Source organism: Cuculus canorus, chromosome 8, assembly GCF_017976375.1.
Source record: "Cuculus canorus isolate bCucCan1 chromosome 8, bCucCan1.pri, whole genome shotgun sequence".
NCBI lineage: Eukaryota > Metazoa > Chordata > Aves > Cuculiformes > Cuculidae > Cuculus > Cuculus canorus.
The window spans coordinates 19,186,201-19,200,868 of record NC_071408.1 but is presented as its reverse complement, the minus strand read 5'-3'; the positions used below and the strand labels follow the sequence as shown (position 1 = coordinate 19,200,868).

The 14,668-nt window shown below is 42.5% G+C and overlaps 1 protein-coding gene across 14 annotated transcripts in view; it reads right to left on the bottom strand.

Annotated features, from left to right (window-relative positions):
- The window catches only part of DOCK7 (dedicator of cytokinesis 7), a 109,233-nt gene that overhangs the window by 15,944 nt on the left and 78,621 nt on the right, over positions 1-14,668 (bottom strand). For 5 of the 14 annotated variants that reach the window (XM_054073354.1, XM_054073344.1, XM_054073349.1 and 2 more), the window contains 13 exons: positions 13,580-13,762; positions 12,968-13,103; positions 11,709-11,805; positions 11,248-11,265; positions 9,221-9,317; positions 8,269-8,403; positions 7,409-7,561; positions 6,085-6,243; positions 5,724-5,824; positions 4,576-4,768; positions 4,227-4,370; positions 3,145-3,276; positions 2,140-2,154 (listed from right to left, as the gene is read on the bottom strand). In XM_054073354.1, coding sequence (XP_053929329.1) covers positions 2,140-2,154; positions 3,145-3,276; positions 4,227-4,370; positions 4,576-4,768; positions 5,724-5,824; positions 6,085-6,243; positions 7,409-7,561; positions 8,269-8,403; positions 9,221-9,317; positions 11,248-11,265; positions 11,709-11,805; positions 12,968-13,103; positions 13,580-13,762 — 1,563 coding nt within the window. The remainder of the gene's footprint in view (positions 1-2,139; positions 2,155-3,144; positions 3,277-4,226; positions 4,371-4,575; positions 4,769-5,723; positions 5,825-6,084; positions 6,244-7,408; positions 7,562-8,268; positions 8,404-9,220; positions 9,318-11,247; positions 11,266-11,708; positions 11,806-12,967; positions 13,104-13,579; positions 13,763-14,668) is intronic. The other 9 variants (XM_054073347.1, XM_054073356.1, XM_054073351.1 and 6 more) reach the window with 3 other exon arrangements.

Genomic DNA, 14,668 nt, shown 5'->3' with positions numbered 1-14,668 from the left:
ACCAAGACCAACACGGCAGCAGCTGCCTGAAGGCAGAGTCAGCCTCAAGTATGTAGGAATAAAAGTAACTCTTTCATGTACACTGTGCTGAATGCAAAATCCAACCATATCTTCACCAAACTGAGCATTGTTATTTTCTTGCTCAATTTTAACCCAAGGTCCTTTGCAGTGTTGCCAACTATTACACATTTTCTAATACTGAGTTTTTGAACAAACCAGCTCCTGGAGTCCTGCTGTTCAATGGCAACCTCACCCTGCATAGTTTAAAAAGCATATGTGAATTCTCATGGCATAGCATGAAAAGATTTTTCCTAACAACTCTCGTAAATGGAAAGTAAACAAAAAGAATTGATTCAACATTTATTCAATGAATAAACACACAAGCAGAAAAACCCACCACTTGGTATGTTTAAGAAGGTCTAAGAAATTCATTGGTGCCAAACTCAGGATACTTCAGTGCTTGTAGTTGGCAATACTACTTTCCTTGTGACATGAGGAGGGGTACTGCTGTTGGCATAGCTCTTTGGTAAAATGAAACTGGGGTTTCCACAGCGTAAAACAAAAAGGGGAAAAAAAAGAGAAAGGGAGGGGAAAAAAATTCCACGAGTAGGAACTTACCACAACAGACAATAGTAAGAGTGGGAAGGAGGGTCAGCAACCAGGGCGATAGAGGAGAAAACAGAAAGTATTTAATTAGGGAAATTCCAAAAAACAAACAAGCAGCAAATTGGCAGCAAATAAACTTTAAAATAAAAAAAGGGTGAGCATCCATTAAGTATTTAAAATAAGGAAAAACGGCAAAACATGCAACAAATCTGAAAGCTACAAAGCACAAAGATCAGAAAAAGTGTGGCAATGAAGGAGCACGATGAAAGACGAGAACAGAAACCATGGGTGTTATTTTACCATGCAGTAAAACATGACCGAGTGATGTTAGAATCATAACCAATGACAAGATTTTCTTCAGGGGTCGATTTAGGGGCAGACTAATCAAAACAGATGCTCACAGGCCTTTACGTTTGATGGCTATCAAACACAGGTCACTTACACTCCTATGACACGTACTCTTGATTGCTGTGCTGCCTCATCTGCTGGGACTTTTCACAGGAACAAGCAAACGATTTAAAGGGCCAGCCCTCAAGTGTCAGGGGTTACTTTTAAGCTACTGAAATTCATTTCATGCTAGCTCAGAATTATAACTGATATTCAGACATCATCAGTCCAAATTGTTTGTCACACAATGGAAAAGAACTTTGTTCTTGGCCCCAGCTTGAGAAGTGCGGGCTTCAACGCTCTCCTGTGGTGGAAACATGGAGATAGCCCATGTGGAGTTGCCTGACTCACAGAAAAGCACAGATTACCTGGACAGCTGAAGACTAAGAAAATAATGTAATGTTATATTCACAAAACATTTTAAATGTCTTCTGAGACTTCTCAATGCTCATGTACCCACTGTGTCGACTGGACTAGGACCCGAGTTATCAAACTCACTGTACTACTGTGTGCAATTGCGGGTGAAGCCAACTGCTTTGTCTATTTTTTAATCCAACTGTGTGGTTCTCATGGTGTTATGTTGTAGAAATGTGAGCAAATAGCCTCTACAAATACGAAAGCAGCAAAGCTGACTCCAGTTAACACAATCGAGCTATTTTACTGCCAGATAAACAGCTACATAACAAATTGATTGTTCTTAAATGAACAGAATGAAGCAGCCTATTCTCTGAGATATAGTCTGCACATGCAGTAAACCAGTTTTGTGTTACCTCTGAGCATTATTGCTTAAATCGACCCCTGTGGGTGGGGTGAAAATATGGTATGAAGAGATGATATTCTGTGTCAATGCTGATGAAAAGAAATATAAACACATTATAAAAAACAAACTAGTGATGATACAGTGGCTCATTCACCAAAGAACCTCATTAGTGGAACACATCAGCATCCATGCACTACCTACAGCTTCTTATGAAGAATCTCCTACTACAACCACAATCGGTTTATTGGTATTTCTTTGGTTAATGAATTGTTTTAACAGCAGACAGCAACAGAAATGCCCACAACTAGCACATGTGGGCAAGCATTGGCGTGAGTCATCTGAAAAATCTATTAGTGTTCTTTACTAACTAAAATTGAGTTACCTACCTCCCAGCCAGTACTCTGTGTAATAAAAAGTAAAAAGCGCATGTCACAGAAACCCAAAAAAAGTTTCAAAGGCCAAAACATGACCGTCAATGTAAGGCATCATAAATCTGAAATGGTTTCAATGATTATAAGTCATTACACACCCGAAATGGCCTCCTCTGGCTTAGAACAGATTGTCCTTTATCGGAACACTTGATCTTAGGAATCTGGCAATATCAGAACACGGAGAAAACCACCAGAGTCTCAGCTGGATCTTATAAGACCAATGTAATCAACATCTACTGAGCAGCTGACAGCAGCATAAGGGTGACCACACAAACAGATAAATGATGTACCCAGCAGCCCATGACCAGAAAGCTGGTTGCGGGGCTCAGAGTAACATTGGCATGTACTGGAGGAGGTTCTGCTGAGTGCTTGCCTGCTCTGACAGAAAGGCACACACCCAACAGGCTTCTCCAAGAAGAGAACATGCTTCTTGAGAGTTGCAAAGTGCTCTCACCTCCTGTTTTCTGAGGTCAATTGCACTTAGTGAGGGTTGACAACTTCTGATATCTCTCACCAAATGCTTAGCAACTAAGCTGGTGGGTTGTGCACTAAGTTTAGAGAGATTCCTTCAATTACTTATCTACTATATGAACAGACAAATAAATCCCCAACATTTCTGAAGATTACCTACCATGCTAAAGGTAAGATATAGTCTTTTCCCCACAATACAGCATGCAAAACACAGGTTAAAATAACATCTGAAAGGATAAACTGACAGATGATTTTTAACTCTTGGATATTTCTAAAGTTACAATGAAACTTGGTATGTGATGTCTCTCATGTTAAATGTCTAGAGATAAAAAATTCTGCTAGTGATCCTTGCATTTGCTGTGGATCACCATTTGACGATTCTCATGTAATCTGATTTAAATGTTTTTTCTTTAACAGGTAGTTTTTATTTCACTGAACATTTGAAGTTTCTTCTCAATTCACATTGCAGCTGAAAATTCAAATCATTACCTGGTGAACAATCTTGCTGAATGCTTCTTGGAGTTTACCATGAATAGTAGATAGCTTCTTGGCATCCCTATTAGCTTCATGAATAGGAATAAGGACTTTGTAAACCTCATTCACTGCTTCATACATGCCAGCCTACAAAAATAAGGTCCATCAGATCACTCCATCAGTTCAACAGCGAGAACAATACACACTAGCAGCACTGAAACTGCAAAACTGCAAAATGGCACTGTCATGCTACCAGCACCTTTACTTAGAATACACCCATACCTGAATGGAATAAAATTCCCAGTTAACCTTGGAATCAAGAGCTTACTGCATTAGACATTGCTACTAGTAAATGAGATTAACTGAATCAAAACTGGGATATTTTGGATGGATATAGGCACAAGAGTATAACAAGCTATGAATGAAATACAGAATGAAATATGGCAGTTTAAGTGCAGAGTATAGGTCATTCTATTTAGTGCATCTTCAACTCAAGTGACTTCTACATCCACCATTCGGCACTCCATGAGATGGGCCTTCTGAAGTTTTCTTAGGATGTCCCTAAATGGAGGGGATCCAGCCCATTGCAGGCAGAGATACTGCATTGCATGGCTTAGCCACCCCACAGCAGAGATCCTAGGTCTTTGCTCTGGATTTATTGCTGATTGTACTTAAACCACTGAATGATGTTTAGTATTTTGTTGTGGGAAATAATTCACTTGCTTTCCTTGGTTTCTGATGGATACACTATTACTAGTTCATTAACACTGCTCACATAAAGCTCTTGGCCCACTCTTTTTGAAGAGGAGAAAAAACATTACAGCCTTTCTTTACTATTCTGAACTCCCAAATGTGCATGTTGTAGTGAAAGACACTGGAAACACATAAAGACCTCTTGGTCTCAGATCTCATTCTTTGCACGGTTTACTCCAGAGGGCTAACTGAGCTCTCTTGAACAACTAAATGTCCTAATGTTCCGTGCAATTTAAGCAGTTCCAATAGAATTACACAGCCTCATAGAGAAAACATTTTCCTTTATATTGCCCAGCAATGTAAGATTGCTGAAGAAAATAGGTAAAGAAATTGAAGTCTTCTACCATGGAGAAAGATGCTGCAGCTTGTTCCAGCAATCCCACCAGACCAGCCTCCGTAAAATACTTTCCAGAACAGATACCTTCTTCATCTGGTGATACAACATCATCAGAAACTGCCGACTCTTCCAAAACATTGGAAGATATGTTCTAAGGAGATACAATGTAGATAAAATATTTTTACTCTTCAAGTATAATAAAGATTTTCAGAAGTCGCTGTAATGCATTCCCCCAAAAAACAGAATAAGTGCAGTATGAGCATGTAGACACAGTAATATCTGGCATGTGGAGATACTCAGTATCTCTGCAGCAGACGACAAAACCTCAAAAATACTTCATGGAGGATAATTCCTACCTGAAATGTAACACACCCTACAGGGAGGTATTTTCGGTCTTCCAGCATGCTTAGATATTCAGCCACCAAGGCTGCAGAGTGGACCAGGCATTGGGCTGATTCGGCATGATTGCTCCTCTCGGAGTGCTTTCCAGCCATGTTCTGCAGCCAGGTCAGGCGCAGGTCAGGGGAATTCTGATAGCCCTTTGCAATCCTAATTGAAAATAAAAACTTTGTGATTAGTATTTAGTTACTTCTGCTTAATTAATCACCACTCTCAGTGCTAGGCTATCTAGAAATAAATGAAGAAGGTATATAGATGGAAAGTTGCCTGGATTATACATTTCTGAGCCAGTTGGTCACAGGCAAGCAACTGCAGCTGCCCCGTGATTGCAGAATGCCTTTATGGATTACTGCTGAAGCTCTTGACCAAAGCTCAAAGCTACCAGTTGCTACCAGTTGGAGACTGGTAGCAAGCCAGAGATCTGAGACAATTGAAGAAGACCTGTCTGGTTGCTTATGACTAAGTCTGCCTTCTTCTACAAAGCCTTCAGGACTATTTTTTCAGACAAAACAATGCTGTTTGGTAGCTGGGATCTTAACATGGCTCTTGAATATTTTTGCATATGGACATCATCTTATGTACCACTGCCAAAAAGCTTTCTGTGCAAGCAGGTCCTGGAAGGTCCTTAAGTTCTCCCTGATGCAAGCAGGGAGAGTTGTCTTTGCTCAGATGACACTGTCAGAGACTGCTGGGGAATGGAAACAATTTTTATATAAGATAAGCTACACAACTGCTAAACACAACCTCTTGATACCATATTCAAACACAACAGAGAAGTGCGTATTGGTCTATGACCACGGAGACCAGGAACTGTAGTGTAATCACTCCAAAACCAAGCCCTGTAAGGGCTCAAATGAGCAACATCTGAGTCCAAATCCAAACAGCAAGTAGCTGTTTTGGTTTCAGGTGAAATGTGAATCATGGCAAGCAGTGTAAAACAGTTTAAAGTTTAAAGTAAAGTTATTGCTAATAAAATCAAAGTTCACAGTAATACAATACCTAATGCTCTAAATACAGGAAGTGCAGTAGGTACAAAGCTTGGTTCAAACATCATGTGGAGCACTGACATCTACTGTTCCTGCAGTGTAATGGGTAAAAACTCTACCTGTACATCAGGTCAATCAGCATTTCTGGATCCTCCTGGTGCTCCTTCATTTTAACTGTGTCAGAGAGGATCATGTGGAGGTTGAACACTAGATCCTGGACCTGTAAAAAATATACTGCTGTAATGAACTGCAGTGGGATTTGAACTACATACTTGGAAATGTTTGTTCAACAGTAGCTCTGAACATTTGTATGGTTGCACCTTGGTGCCAGAATTAATCAAGAACTTGAGTTTTATGTACTCAGGTAATCAAAAAAAGTAACCCCTTCAGGGAATACCTGCAAATTCCAGCTATAGATGGAGGTTTAAGAACAGGCTGTTAATGAATTATACATTATTTCTCCTGTGGTATTTGTTTTACCTGATCAGGAAATGTTGTCTCCCTAAGTTCCAGATCTTCTTCAGCATACGTTAAAATAGTCTTCAGGGAACGCCGCAAAAATTCCTCATTGAAGTTCTGGGATGTCCCCACCAGGGATGAGAGAGACATGGTCACCTGCATTTTCACTCTGGCAAAGTTCTGCAACAGAGAAATTGTTATTGTAGTTTAACAACCTGGAGACACTTCAGCAGACTGCTGCAACTTCAGTGCTCTAGTTATTGCACCCTCCTCCCGACAGGAACCTGGCACAAAAGAAGAACACACATTTTGTGAAAAGTGCTGTCTCAGAGCAATGATTACAATAAGAACCTCTGGCGGTGCCGATTTCGTAATCTGAGGACAGCATTATTTAGTACCAGGTGAAGGTTCTCCTGCAAAAGGTTTCTCTCCTTCTCCCTGCTCTTCTCTCAAGCACTCTGAACAGCATGATGCTCAATTCTGTCTTGTCTGAATATAGCTTTCATTCCAGAGACTTGGTTTGGTTTGGTGTCATCTAAAGACTAGAGTCACAGTTAAGTCACTGCTATCAATCACAGTTCCTGGGCTCAGAACTGGAGGGTTCTGTCACCAAAGCAGTGTAAACAAATATGTTTGGAAGAACACTTTGTGATACATAGCTACATGGTTGCCTGCAAAATAACAACTGGAAGAGTTAAGGCTGGGAGTTTTATTGACAATTTAAAATGCATGTGGGTGCTTCAAGCTAAGATGTAACTACAGATAAATAAGATCTGAATGTAAACAAAATCCCAGCATTGCTAACTCACTTGCACTGACACAGCCCTTTCAGAAAGGAAATACATACAAGCTGTGCCATAGAAAGGGAAGTGTGGCTGTTTCTGCTCTCACCTAGAGGTGTGTGAAGGCAAGGCAGAGGGGAGTTCCTCCAAACGACCCATCGAGTTCAAACTGTCCAATCTGAAGAGTATGCAAACCTTCCAAACCTGTCAGTTTGGAAACTCTTGCAGTGGATGTTCCATGCAGGGCTCTGCATCTCTCTATAAGCCGATACAAGAGGCAGTTTGCCTGCAAAGAGATTCTGGGCATACAGCTCGGACTCTTTTAACACCAGAGATTGGACACTCCTGCTATGCATCAATCAGAAGTGTGAGGTACCACAAGACCAAGAGCAAGGCAAAGCCTAGGCACACTGCTGTGTGCCTCTCTCCCCTTTGCATGCCATGCTTGTTTCGAGGGTAAGCCTTCCAACAGCCTTTCTCCCACAGGAATGCACAAAGCTACACCCAGCAATCCCCAACCACTTTACAAGTAACAACCTAATGAAATGCAGGAGGATACTCACATTCCCAATCTCAAAGTTTTGCCTCATCAGAAGGTAAAGAGAGGCACTCGCATGCGACCGTATCGTGCTGATACTGCTGCTACAGTGTCTCAGGAGCCTCAGGCACAGATCTGCGCACTGCTCAGTCTCTTCTTCAAATAGCAGCTCAGGGAACTGTAAAAACAGCACATAAGAAAATTAGTGCTTGGACTCACAGGAACAAGCACTCAGTCAAAAAGGCCAGGGCAACCATGAGCAATGACCACACACTGACATTAAAGGAAGTCCAATCTCCTCTTTTTTGAGGGGAATGGTGCTAATTTGGATCATTTCAATTTTACAGTAAAGAAAAAGCAGACTCACTGGCAGCACTGGAACGCAATCCATTTTACCTGTGCCCTACAAGTCACTCCTACAGCTACACCCTTAGACTGATTTACATCAGTTCCAAACACTCAGTCTAAAACTTTGAGCTTTTCCCAGTACATCCACAGAAAGTGTGATATTGTTTAAATTATGGGCCCAGTAAAACAAATCCATTTTAAGAGAGATCTGTATGGCTTTTATTCCACCTGTGCTTTGTGATCCCTACTGGCTAGGTGCTTTTGCCCACTTACGTCTGGCCATCAGGAGCCCACACTGCACTTGGGCTACGCGAACTGTACCTTTGCGTGCAGCCATCACACACAAAGTGCATAGACACAGGCACCGAACATGGAAACCAGTCAGGTTTTATCAACACCCAGACTACACTTTCTGAAAATCAACACAGCACAAAACAATAAATGCTTGGTGAAGTGACCCCAATGCAAAGGAAGAAAACAATCCCATCCTCCATCAGTGCTGCTCAGGATATATGATAGCATCTGCAGGGAATTCACCTTTGAAACCAAAGCCCTCTGTGTGGCGAAGCAGTGCTGGAGGTAAAGTGCACTTTGATTGCAGGCCATGCTGTGCAGAAGCACTTTCAGCACCCCACCGAGGATACTCTCTTTGGATTCCGTCACAGAAACAGTCTGCAGGCAAAAGTAAACCAAGAGCTGCATGAGCAAAAATTAACCTCCTCTGTGTGTTTGTGTGTGTGAGAGAGAGAGAATAACTGCTGAAAAGCCCTTTGGCTTGGAGAAATTACACACTTAGCTGGGCCTGCAAAGTAGTCACACTACTCAATCAACCCCCAGGTAATGAAAACCTGACCCATGTGCTAAAGCCAGTGGAATGATGATGTGTTCTACTCAATGAGGCTCTGACATTTGGAGACCTTGTTCTACTAAGTGCAACCCTTGGGATTCCTGTGTCTCCTTGCAGCTCAGAGGTGGATCTGGTAAGCCTGCTACTGCCTGCCCAGGTTTCACTTGTACAGAAACCAGGGGATAAAACTGCTGTGCTCACCTGTGCGAGGAAATAGCTGGGCTGCGCACATAGGCTGATAAGCCCGGAAGCTTTCCTGCAAAATAACTACAGATACACGAGGCTGACCTGGAACCTAATGACTTGGGGCAGATTTGGGAAGAACTAGAGGAATTAGTCAGAACCGGGTAAGACTTGGAATTTCTTACAGTTCATCACCGAGTTTCTGAAAAAACACTTCTTATACTAGAAAAAGGGAACAGCCTTAGAAGAGACTGAAGGAAGCTATTGTAATATAAAACTAGATTGTTACAGGCTGAGGAGCAGGAGAGGCATTACCACCCTCTCCACTGCAGCAGGGGAGCTGGACAGTTCTGACAGCACTCAGGCAGTTAAGAGCAGCAGGATGATTTTGTTTAACAAACTGCTGCCTGGCCAGGTGATTATAATGCTATTACATCTCTATTTTCTCATCATCCTTACCTGTACAACTATCTCAAGTGTATCCAAAATAATCAGATTTGCTTCTGTTGCAAGATTTCCATCAATAAGTGCTTCATGTTCTATCTCTGCCCTCGATCTAATCAAAGAAAAGAAAGCAATAAAATTACTTTCTGTTTAAGAAGTAGACCTAGATATTTTCCAGTAAAAAATACCTGCACATTAGCAGAACCCCCCCACAATGCATATATTTATTACCGGACAACACTACAAGGATATTTCAATACATCCATTAAGAGGACAGGAAGAAAGACTTGTTTTTTTTACATATACAAACTTACACAGGATTTATGTTCATCATGCTCAGGAGAGATCACACTACTTGCTGACACTTCTTTACTCTCCCAGGAACACAACAACAGTTTAGAATCAAAGTTCAACTCAAAATGGTTTAGTAAGCATCATTAGACATGCAATACAATCAGGAACAGAGCATACGGCTTTACGTTATAAGCTACGGACACACGGTGGTGCTACACGAGCTATTTTAGCACGTCTGAACTGCTGATCCTGGCAGCTAGACTGGCTGTAGCACAGTGCATACTGTGAGGGTGAAATCTTTCTCTGTTTAAGCTACATCACATTACAGTTCTAGAAGATATCTTCCTCTCCAAGAAAAACTACACAATTTTGCTGTTACATGCCAGGCACTCACTTTCGTGGAAAGGCCTACAAAGTTTATACACCCACTCACGCCAGCAGCCCCAGGAATTCAGCAGCAACAACCTAATTTCAGCAGCACAAGCTGGATCTGGCAAAGATGCAGTAGTATATTTAAAGAGCCTGACTGAGGCCTGCCCAACAACAGGTGCCATCTCCGACAGACTCATGCTAGGCCAAATCACAGCAGGAGTGTGACCCATGGGAAATGACAAAATCCAAGCGAAATACATACCAAAGGGGGCAGCAGCTGATTCAGCTCTGGGACCTATATTGCAGCCACCCTCCCCTGCCACACTCTGCTTCCTCTGGCAGCTGAGTCAGACACTCATTAGCTACTCTTCAGGCTCCAGAATATGAAGGCCTGCGGCCTGGCCTTATATAAAATCATACCATCTGCATAAAATTATACCACCTGCAACTAGCTGTGCACAATTCTTGGGTGTGAAAAGTCTCGTTTATTGAATTTTGAAGGGCCAGACTCTACCCAGGCATGCAGGACACACTTGCAGTGCCATAGAAGTGGAGTGCAAAGGACCCAGGTCGCAGAGAGCAAGTAGGGGTTAAAAAGCATGTTTGCAGAGTTATATAAGCAGATTATTTTGTGAGGTGGGATACCATCCTTCAACCATCAAGGTACTCCACAGCTGTTTAACACATATGCGAGGTCCTTCTGGGAAGAGGAGAGGGCTCAGGCCCAGTGCCAGCACTGAACTGATGAGCATTTCAGGCCAAATTTTGAACTCATCCACAGCTCTGGAGTTGTGCCACAGTGGAATTTATACCTACACTGCTTCATTAGAAGACCGAAACATAAGTGTCATTTGGCTATCCCAATGCCTCAACAGTACTGGAGTCGTGGGACAAAAAGCCACTGCTTGACATAACAAGAAACTGCATTCTTATGTTGGACAAAGCAAATAGAAGCCGTGAAGATGTACTTTCAACTTGAGGAAGCGTCAGTGTCTTCAAGGGTAAAATTTGGCTTGATCTCCATCCAGACTCTGAGGACCCCATCCCCTAGTTTCTTCAGAGCTTCACCTGGGCTGAGGTTGCTTTCCTAGGATTAGGAAATGCTTTTGCTAGGAGGATAGAGGCTGCAGGTTGCAATTTGAGGAAACAGAAAACGTGCACAGCGAAGCTCAAACACAACTCCTGAGCCCTCCAGGCTAAACCACACCAAGAGAGGGATTTTTAAAGGAAATGGGTGTAATAAGCAAAAAGAGCTCATTCCGACCAGCTGCACACACACACTGAAAACTTCCACCAAGCATCACAAACAATGCTGTGATGATTGAATCTGCAGATGTACAAAACAGCAATTTAACTGCACACCAATGCTACAGTACCTGGCTGGTTTGTGGCTTCTAAAAGCACAGCACATGTGGAAAAACAACCAAAGTGATGGATTAGGAGAGGAAAGGAAAGCGAGCTTTGACAACTCCAGAATGCTCTTATGGAATAAAGGAAATATGACATGAGATATATATATGCTATCCGGGAATACTATTAATGGATCTTTCCTCTGAATTACAGCTTACTACAGGGGTTTAAGAAGGTAATGGGTTGTAGCAGTCTCTTTAAATCTCATTTTAAAATCTAAGAAAGCAATGAACAGTAGATAAGCAAAGCGTCAGGGCAGTGTTGGACCCAAAGCTATTTGCACACTGCCAGCCCTGTTCCAACTGAGGGCTCAAATCTGCTCACACAAGAGCTAAGTGGACTGCTGCCACTGACCCACGAGGAGACAGACCCTGCACTCCCACAGGCACCATCACACTGTTAGTGTAGAAGGATAAAGCAGAGTTACTTGTCAAGCTTTTCTGTGTTTTGACGCCAGTGAGTCATATCCTTTCTCCATCTCAAATTCTCTTGACTTCCAAATGCACTCCCAGAAGGACTTCTCTCTGTAGGATAATATTAAAACAACAGCAGTCATCTAATGCTATTTTTTTTGCATGGGTAGCAACTCTAGATTTGTTCACAAGTGACAGGTGACAGCAAACTATGACTTCTTAGAGCTTAAGGCTATGGCACTCACCCAAGATGTTTACATGGCCCCTAATTCTGTCACTGCTGAGTGGCATGAGAGGCAACTCCACTTGCAGCAATTTTGTATGCAAGAGAGCAATGAGCAACGTGGGCTCACACACCAGCTCATTGCAGACCTGAAGGAGAGTGGCAGCTGAGATACTCAAATCTGGAAAGGAGCTATCAGGCCTGCTAAGAGAAGCATCATCCTTGGACTACACAAGGAGCCTAGGTATGGCAATCCTTAGTAGTCTGGTATCGCTATCCTCAGCTTGCACACAGTAGCGTTCTCAGAGTGGTGCCAAGACCCCCTTTCCTACCTCCCAGTCTTTTACGTCTTTATTCTCACTGCTGGGAGGGCAGGAGAATTTCAAGTAATAAAGTCAATCAGGTAAGATTAAGAAAAAAAAAAATTGCAAAGGTCCCCATCTCTCTGAAGTAATTACTTAATTATGGCTCTAAAATATTTATTCAACTTGGTCCACAATGACAAGCTCACATGTACCAGAACGCCTGTGGCAGAGTAGGACAGTTCTGATTCTTGTCCTAAATCTTCAGCTATCCTTCCTTTCAAACAACACTAACAGCAAAAAACATCAGAAAGTGCTTGTTACCCAAACTACTGGCTATTTCAAGCCTCATTAATTTAGCAGAAATATCCAGGCTTTTTCAGAGCTATCACAGAAAGATCAGGCAGTTTGTTTCCCACTCTGATCCTTGCACAGCACATACTATAAGGTGGCTCTGAAAGACGCTGCACTGGAAGAAGTTCAGGCAAGAACATCCTACAAATGAGAAGTGATCACATGTACAAAGAAGCAATTAAGTAACAAATAAACTGCCTGTATACTGAGCTTGGGAAAAGTGTAGAGTTTTTGCAGACCCAGTGAAGCACACTGCAAACACCTTTCTAGAGGGACCTCTATCTGAGATCTCAATGAGTGGCATCCCACACCACAGATGGGTGCAAGTAATCACTGGGGATGGGAGTAGCAGTTCTGGGGAAGAAAAGACAACACAGAAGACATTTTTACTTACCTAGCTGTCCTCTGCTTCTTCGGACCATTTCCTGCCTTGCCCCTATGCTTCCCAAAATTGCTTCTTCAAGTTTGGCTCTCATATCTTTTGACTTCTTGAATGTCAGACTGTTCATTCTTTCAAATACTTTCTTGCCCTGCAAGTTTCAGTTGAGATCATGAGGGAAGATTCTTTTTATCTGGGGTATTTTCTAAGCATTAACAACTCAAAATATCTTTCTTGTCTAAAGACGTACATCAAGAAAGGAACACAGGTTTAGTTGCTAGCTAATCTACCCAGACTCTGGCATCACTGGAAAACTCTCTTCCTCTTGAGAGTAAGCAAAATAACCAAGATCCACACCCCCTTTCCCTGTAGCGGTTCCCAGATGAATGGTGAGCAGCACAAACTGCATGAGAAATGAAAGCAGAGGCACTTGCGTGGCTGAAAAGTCAAGATGGAAAAAGGCTAGAGGCTATACAGAGAAGTGCTTAGGCCTTGGGATTCTGAATGCAGGAAATACTTAGGAGAGAGCAGGAAATGCCTGTCTGTAGTCGTGTAAAGGATGGGAGTGTAAAGTTCCTTGGCAAACCCTAGAAGGAACTTCAGAAGGTTCAAACAATACAGCAGTACCTTGTATTCAAAGCAGGACACACAAAGATAAAGCAAATCCAGCAGGCGATTGAGCTGCAACACTGACAAGTCTGTGAACCATTTCTGCAAGACACTTTCATCTGCGTTCTTGAGCACCCACAAGAGACAGATCAGAAGGCTGCGGCTGGACTCTGCTGAGAAGGTGGAATGCTGCCTGCCACTCTAGAACAGACAGGTCAAGACATTTAACCACACTGTATTTTGCATCTAAAGGCTTCAATCATCACTAAAAAGGTCTGCACCAGCTACCACCCCAGCCTAAATAATTACCAAATAGGAACAGAGGTGAAGAGACATCTTTTACTAACAACCAGGAGATACATATTTCTCTTTCTCAACCCAAAAGTTCAGTGGAGCCCACAGATGGTCAAGCCACAAGAGTGAAGCAGCAGTTTGAACCAAACTAATCATGTTATATGAACAACCTTCTGTGTAGGCAGAGAATATCCACTTCCCTCAAGATACCTTTAACAACCTCCAGCAGGTTAACTGTTCAGCAGAGGGGCTTTATTCATTATCTCATGCGTGTACCAGTGCCTCACTTTGAGCGCACATAAAACCCAGCAAAATGAGGTCCTGATATGCGAGTAAATGGGGGAGAAGGGGGAGGAGAAATGGAAGAGCCTGCCTGCTATCAGAATCAGGAGGATTCCCTCCTTGTGCAGAGAACAGGGAAAATGGCCCACTTATGTCTTCAGCTAGGTGGGATTTAGATGTGGTAGGAATTCTTGCTTAGGGCTTAAAGCTCATATTGACCATTGTACTTCACAGTTTTATCAGATTGTTTCAGAAAAAGATAATTTTATCAGAAAAGGAATTCTTCCTTTTTCTGTGGTTTGTTGATTTTTATCCCTGCTTGGCATTTTATCACATCCTCTCTGAAAGAGGCACAACAACATGCAGACGTGATTTCCTCCTCATTGTTCTTCCCCCTCTGCCTCCCTGTGCAACAACCAGCTGCAAGCTGATATGAGTCCCTACCACTCACTGATCAGCCCCACAGGATCCGCATGTGTAAATATTTGCTTGTTGACACAAACTGAGGGTCAAGGAATAGGAGGGGATGGT